Here is a 7956-nt window from a genome sequence, read left to right as displayed (position 1 = left end):
AAGAGAACCCAATTAAACAAATGAGACAAAAATATTATACTTGGTCATTTATTTATTGAGGAAAATGATCCAATATTACATATCTGTGAGTGGCAAAAGTATGTGAACCTTTGCTTTCAGTATCTGGTGTGACCCCCTTGTGCAGCAATAACTGCAACTAAACGTTTGCGGTAACTGTTGATCAGTCCTGCACACCAGCTTGGAGGAATTTTAGCCCATTCCTCTGTACAGAACAGCTTCAACTCTGGGATGTTGGTGGGTGTTAAGATTGCGCTGCGTGCTGTTCAGATGCGTTACCAGGAGATCTCCGAGGACAAGAAGAGAGCGAACCACATGAGTAAATCAATCTGGTTTATTCTCTGCGTGTCCTGACACATAGCTGCGTCAGGGCGTATATATACACACTTCTGCATAGGGAGTATCAGCAGTAGAAAGTTATGGAATGTGTTTTGCACACTCAGTATCAAGGTCACACAGGAGTTATGCACAGTTCAATAACCGCGAGAACATACTCTTTTGCTTTTCTCTGTACCTTCTAGTTTCACTGAAACCACATTCCTGGTTCCTCCTGTTCTAGGGGGTGTATGGTCTGCTCTTTCATGTATAATAAAACAACTCCTTATATGGTGAGTTGACCAGGATATGAAATAGGAACAGAACATACGAAAAGTACAAAATGTACAGAGCAGCACGTATTATCTCTGGCCTAAAGTTAACCCTAAACTGCTACACTACACGACAGTCACCCTTGGGCCGCGCATTTACAAGAGTAGGTTTAGGAGTATTCAGGATTATATTCTTACAATCCCCTCTTTAATACTCTGACGCAAGCCCAGAGTATTATTCACACCCCAGTCTTGGCCGACAACCTTACCTCTGGGTCTGTATTGTCTGTCAGGAAAACCTTAATTTGAGTATACGAGGGCCACAGGCTGAGCCATGTCATATTAACCTTAGAATAGTTAGATGGGGCTATTCGGACCGGAAAAGGATCGCTGCTGTCATGGGGTAACAAAGAACACACATAACAAGGTATACTCATATTCATTGATGTTTTTACAGTGAAGTTTATATATTTCCAAAACTCGTTATCCCTTGGGTCCCGGTGTATTGCTTGTGCGGGTAACCCTGCCCCAAGCGTTGAGATCAGCACGATGATGAAGAAAGTCATACTGGTCACTGACTTTGTTCTCTAATGCTCACAGGGTGCAGACGGCGAAAAATGTCACAGGCTCCCGTGCTTTTCAGACTCTTCAGCCCAGAACTTTGCAAGACTCACCAACCATCCCCTCTTTGTAGATCAGCCGAAACTGGATTGCTCCAGATGCTGGAAGGGGATCCCTGAAAAGGCCGTCAGCTATTGTCACAGCAACTTTCTGAAACACAAAAACCTGTTAAGCATCAACAATATAGATTTCTATTACATTGGAGCCTTCTTTATTCTGCTGGCATGGATCCACTGTGGAAAAAGGTCCGTTAGCACAGCCGTGCGAGTTACAGCGAGTACATCGGTGGGCCCACTGTAGGGTGACTCCTCCATGGGAGCGTTTAGTTTAGCGAATCTCTTTACTAAAACTCTGTCCCCTACCTCAAAGGGGTGAGTGTGTGCCTCTGGAATGGGAGGCTTTTTGGAATTTACTCTCGCCCAATACTCATCCAGCACCCGCATGAGACCCACCGCGTACTCGCTGAGATGTACTTCAAGATCACCCGTTCCTATAACCTGCATGCCTCTACGCCAAGGGACAGGAAAGGGGCGTCCCATGACGAGCTCGTACGGAGATAAATTGTCGAGAGCGACCTGAGCAGTCATGCGCATATCAGCGAGGACCAACGGTAAAACTTGGACCCAATTTTTCGTGCCTGCGTCTTGCATAGCCTTACGCAACTTACCCTTAATTGTTCTATTCGCACGCTCCACAATGCCAGAGGACTGTGGATGGTATGGGATATGAAAACGCCAATTGATCTTGAGGTCTTTACATAGCTCCTGCGTTACCTTAGAGGTGAACGGCGTTCCCTTATCAGAGTCAATTCCTACCGGAAGACCGTAACGTGGGATAATTTCCTGTGTAAGTTTGTTCACTGCTGTTCGGGCGTTCTCTTTGCTACACGGGAAAGCCTCAATCCACCGTGAAAATTTGTCAATCATGACCAAAAGGTATTTGAACGGGCCCTGCTTTGGCATGTGAGTGAAGTCGATCTGCCATTCTTGGAAAGGCGTGTCGGGTATGGGAAGGTGCTGATGTACCGCGCCTGGTTTAGATAGATTATTCTGGGCGCACGTTAAACACTTGTCCAGAATGTTGTGTGCGTCTGTGTGCAAATTATTGATGCAGAATGTTCTGTTCATATCCTCCACTACCCCTCTTCGGCCGCGATGAGTGGGACCATGGAACTCGCGGACGAGAAAGGGAGTACAGTGACGAGGTAAACAAAGACGGCCCTGTGCGTCAAGCAAAACGCCACTCTTCTCTGTCGCGCCCTGGGCGTCCCAGAACTGTGTATCTGCCACAGAGGCCGAGGCCTGGATAGAAATGAGATCTATGTCAGGTAAGACAGCGCTAACCATGCGATCAGTAGAAACTAAAGCGCAATTAAAGCCTGGAGGCAGGACACCGGATGCGGCTGCAGCTTTAGCGACTCGATCAGCGAATGAATTGCCCTTTACTTCAAATGAGTCCCCTCTTGTGTGCGCGCGTGTCTTAACAATGGCCAACGTGCACGGAAGGAGACAGGCGGTGATTAAATCAGTAACAAGTGAAGAATGAGAAATGGGCTTACCGTCGGCTGTCGTAAACCCCCGAGACGCCCAAATGCGGCCGAAGTCGTGCGCCACGCCGAAAGCGTAGCGTGAGTCGGTGTAAATAGTAACGTCTGTGTCTTGAGCCAAAATACATGCGCGAGTCAAAGCATAGAGCTCCGCAGCCTGAGCAGAAGAAAAAGGCAAAGAATGAGCTTCAACAATTTCATCAGGGAGGCGACAAACAGAGTAACCACACAGGAACACACCATCCGCAGGGCGGGAACAGGAACCATCTACAAAAAGAGAATCGCCTGTGGAAAGAGGGGTGGAGTGTAAGTCTGGGCGGATGCTAGTCTCAAAAACGATATTAGAAAGACAGTCATGTGAGTCAAACGCAACATCGTCATCCTGTGAGTTAAGAAGACGCTGAAGAGCGTGGGCGACAGAATCAAACGACGAGGAGGGCTTAACAGTGAGATGCTCTGTGGCCAAAAGAATAAACTCATAGCCAGAGCGACGCTGAGCAGACAAATGCTGAGTGCTAAGATTCCGCAGAATGTACACGACGTCATGTGAAGTGTGTAAAATGAGCGGATGCGACAAAACAAGTTTTTCAGCGTCCGTGACCATGAGAGCACACGCAGCAACAGCCCTAAGACAGCCAGGAAGCCCTTGTGCCACAGCGTCAAGAGTTTTAGACAGAAACGCGCAAGGTCGCATGCCCCCCCCGTGCTCCTGAGCCAGCACCCCAGAGGCGGTCCCCTTCTGTTTGCACACATACAGGTGAAACGGCAAACGATAGTTCGGCAGCCCGAGAGCAGGGGCGGAGCACAAAGCTTGCTTCAGAGCCTTGAAGGCCGTTAGCATGTCCTCAGTCCAGACCAGGGGCTGAGTCAAAGGATCTGAGTGACTTATAGCTGAACGCAAACAATTGTCATAGATTGAACAGTCAGGGATCCATTGACGACAGTAATTGATGAGGCCCAGAAATGCCATGAGAGCGTGCTTGGTTGCAGGTACCTGAGTGTCCATAATGACTTGAACGCGTTCCGGGCTAAGCCTCCTGGAACCCTGGGAGAGGTCATGTCCCAAGTAGCGAACAGTTGTGAGGCAAAACTGCAACTTCGTGCGGGAGACCTTGAAACCCTTCTGCGCCAGGAGTGTGAGGAGAGACAATGTGGCGGCAGCACAAGCGTCTTGATCCTCCGCCGTTACCAGAAGATCATCCGCGTACTGGAGCACCGTGGAGCCCCGGGGAAGACAGGGATCAGCCAGCGCGTCCCGCAATACGGCAGTGAAGACCGCCGGTGAGTCAATGAAACCCTGTGGCAACCGCGTCCACGTGTATTGTCTTCCCCCGTGTGTGAAAGCAAACAGGGGCTGAGTCTCATGGCCCACAGGAACACTGAAAAAGGCAGAGCACAAATCAATCACAGAGAAATAAGCATGGTCACACGGAATAGAAGACATAAGAGAAGGAACGTCAGGGACCACTGGAGCCACGGGAACGATGAGTTCATTTATTTTACGTAGATCTTGAGTGAGGCGCCATGTGCCATCCGGTTTTGGGACCGGGTTCACTGGGGTGTTATACGGGCTGACACAAGGAACCACGACACCTTGCTGCAAAAGAGATTGTAGAATATTGTCAATACCATCGAGCTTACTAGGAGACAGAGGGTATTGTTTAACATAAACAGGTGTAGAGTGTTTAATAACAGCTTCATACGGAGAGCAGCTCACAGAGCCCACATCGTCCTTATGATCCGCCCACAGGGTGTTAGGAAGAGCAGAGAGAACAGGGGAAAGAGCTTGGGACGTACAAGCAGCGTTCAGAATGTTATGTGGCAGCACAGAACTGGATAGAGCAAAAACATCAGGCGGAGCACCGTCCGGAGTATCAACAATCATGTGTGAGCCGCTAAAGGAGATCGAGAGTCCGAGAAGACTCATGAGGTCGCGACCTAAAAGATTAAAAGGGCACTCTGGCATAAAAATGAAAGAGTGTGAAAAACGCAATGAAGGGTCCAGAGTGCAGATGACAGGTAAGGGTGGTGTACAACTAGAGTCAAAAGGAACCCCTTCTATCCCCACAGAGCTAACAAACCGTGTAGATAAAGGACCCTCATAATCCCTCCCTACTGAGGACATAGTGGCCCCAGTATCAAGTATAAACGGATACTCCCTTCCTGCCAAACACAGAGGCACAAGAGGGAGCTCCGCGTTACGAGGAGAGCTAAAAGAGAGATTTAACATGGCAACGGCTGTGGATTCCGTACCCTGGGGGCAGCCCTATAGCGGGGCGTGATAGCGCTGGTCCTGTCCGTTATTCTGCCGATAGCCCTTAGGTCCGGGATTCTGGCCTTGCAACACATCCCCTAATTCTCCCGTCCTACTCTGCTCATCCCTCCGCCGCGCATAGCATTCCCTCATCCAGTGGCCCTCCTTTCCACAATAGTGGCACCTGCCTGTTTTCTTCCGGTTCCCACCCGACCATGTGCGAGGCCCGGTGCGTGTTTTGTCATTATTATGACGATACGACCCGGGGCCCTGTGGGGCCACAGATAAACATGCTTTATTAGTCTTACAATCTAACAACCCATCACTTTCCATTGTCCTCAACCGTTCACCCGCTTGGCGAAGGACCAAATGAGTCCTATCGCTCAAGTGATGTTTCAAAACGTTCTGAACCTCAGGGCGGCAGTTAGATAAAAAGGTGGACAGGAACATTGGATTGGGTTGAGTCATGTCCAATTCTAACCCACCCAGGTGCTGCCAAACTTCACCAAAACGTTTCCAAAAAGCCGACGTCACTTCTGACTTTTCCTGTTTACAGTTAGTAACCTGCGACAGATCACGGTTCGCTTGTTTCATAGCCAGTAAATACCTAGTTAACTGCTCACGCAGGAGCTGCAAAGCATTCGGTGTGTCCCTCCAAAAAAATGTCGACACGGTGCGCTGACGCGGACGGCCACCTTCCTGAGCCGGAGCTATTTCTTCCTTTATATTCATAGCAACGTCATTTCTAGGTTGCAACACATCGACTATTTCGAGCAAACGCTCCTCATCATATAATCTGTGTCAACTGATGAGGTGTTCAAGTGTGCGAGCTGATCTGAACAGAGCTGCCAGACATACACATACAGAGGGCTTCCAAACCCATACTGCACACCGCACATTTCACTTACTTCAATAGTTAGTCCATCTGGAGTGGATGTGAGATTTACTTCTAATTTGCACATTAAATCATGTGCTAACAAATTTACTGGACATGTATATGAGATGAGGAATGAGTGGGACGTAACTATTCCTCCCTCGCTTTTACATGGGAGGTTGACTGAGAAAGTTTTGGTTTTTGGAATAGCCTTTAAAACAGGTCTCGGGGTGTAAACACCCTTTGATTTATCCCATACCTTCTTCATGTCAAACCATTTATCATACCCTGCGCGCATATAAGGGCGGTCCCAATCCGGATCGCCTAAGCTTTCATAAATCATACGGTGCGCTGAAGCAAGAAAGCCTGGATTAAACGTCCCATCACGGGGATACGATGGAATCTGAGGATTTGCCTCCGTCCACCCAGCCAAATTGTCCAGCCACGGCGTAACGTAATAGCCTAAACCACACTTATTCATCCATTCCGCCGGGGTGTCTGTGACCTCAGGTTTAGGATACGAGCCCCCCATCGTACATTAAAGCAAACGGATCTGAACAGAAACAAACAGCAGATATTTATCTAAATTTCTATAGCACGCTCTTCCTGGACTCGAACCAGGGAAAACAAAGCCCTCCTTAGGGCACTACACAAATTTCTATAGCGCGCTCTTCCTGGACTCGAACCAGGGAAAACAAAGCCCTCCTTAGGGCACTACGGAACTACTTCCAACCAGGTAGTCAATCAAACATGTCTTACCTGATTGAGAGTATCACGTCGGGGTCACCAAATTGTTAAGATTGCGCTGCGTGCTGTTCAGATGCGTTACCAGGAGATCTCCGAGGACAAGAAGAGAGCGAACCACATGAGTAAATCAATCTGGTTTATTCTCTGCGTGTCCTGACACATAGCTGCGTCAGGGCGTATATATACACACTTCTGCATAGGGAGTATCAGCAGTAGAAAGTTATGGAATGTGTTTTGCACACTCAGTATCAAGGTCACACAGGAGTTATGCACAGTTCAATAACCGCGAGAACATACTCTTTTGCTTTTCTCTGTACCTTCTAGTTTCACTGAAACCACATTCCTGGTTCCTCCTGTTCTAGGGGGTGTATGGTCTGCTCTTTCATGTATAATAAAACAACTCCTTATATGGTGAGTTGACCAGGATATGAAATAGGAACAGAACATACGAAAAGTACAAAATGTACAGAGCAGCACGTATTATCTCTGGCCTAAAGTTAACCCTAAACTGCTACACTACACGACAGTCACCCTTGGGCCGCGCATTTACAAGAGTAGGTTTAGGAGTATTCAGGATTATATTCTTACAGTGGGTTTCCTCACATGAACTGCTCGCTTCAGGTCCTTCCACAACATTTCCATTGGATTAAGGTCAGGACTTTGACTTGGCATTTCCAAAACATTAACTTTATTCTTCTTTAACCATTCTTTGGTAGAATGACTTGTGTGCTTAGGGTCGTTGTCTTGTTGCATGACCCACCTTCTCTTGAGATTCAGTTCATGGACAGATGTCCTGACATTTTCCTTTCGAATTCACTGGTATAATTCAGAATTCATGGTTCCACCAATGATGGCAAGCCGTCCTGACCCAGATGCAGCAAAACAGGCCCAAACCATGATACTACCACCACCATGTTTCACAGATGGGATAAGGTTCTTATGCTGGAATGCAGTGTTTTCCTTTCTCCAAACATAACACTTCTCATTTCAACCAAAAAGTTCTATTTTGGTCTCATCCGTCCACAAAACATTTTTCCAATAACCTTCTGGCTTGTCCACATGATCTTTAGCAAACTGCAGACGAGCAGCAATGTTCTTTTTGGAGAGCAGTGGCTTTCTCCTTGCAACCCTGCCATGCACACCATTGCTGTTCAGTGTTCTCCTGATGGTGGACTCATGAACATTAACATTAGCCAATGTGAGAGAGGCCTTCAGTTGCTTATAAGTTACCCTGGGGTCCTTTGTGACCTTGCCGACTATTACACGCCTTGCTCTTGGAGTGATCTTTGTTGGTCTACCACTCCTGGGG

General features: G+C 47.8%; 1 protein-coding gene across 1 annotated transcript; it reads right to left on the bottom strand.

Annotated features, from left to right (window-relative positions):
- Positions 1 to 337: 337 nt before the first annotated feature.
- On the bottom strand, positions 338 to 7231 carry LOC132869736 (protein NYNRIN-like). Its single transcript, XM_060903112.1, has 2 exons — positions 6660 to 7231; positions 338 to 4369 (listed from the first exon to the last, which is right to left on the bottom strand). Exon 2 carries the CDS (start codon positions 4214 to 4216, stop codon positions 1421 to 1423), a length of 2796 nt encoding a protein of 931 aa, XP_060759095.1. The 5' UTR covers positions 4217 to 4369; positions 6660 to 7231; the 3' UTR covers positions 338 to 1420.
- Between the last annotated feature and the right edge of the window lie 725 nt (positions 7232 to 7956).

Source organism: Neoarius graeffei, chromosome 21, assembly GCF_027579695.1.
Source record: "Neoarius graeffei isolate fNeoGra1 chromosome 21, fNeoGra1.pri, whole genome shotgun sequence".
NCBI lineage: Eukaryota > Metazoa > Chordata > Actinopteri > Siluriformes > Ariidae > Neoarius > Neoarius graeffei.
This window is presented reverse-complemented; position numbering and strand designations above follow the sequence as displayed.

Bases quoted from the DNA above. Each gene is read 5' to 3' on its own strand.
- LOC132869736 (XM_060903112.1), bottom strand. From the start codon at position 4,216: ATGTCTTCTATTCCGTGTGACCATGCTTATTTCTCTGTGATTGATTTG.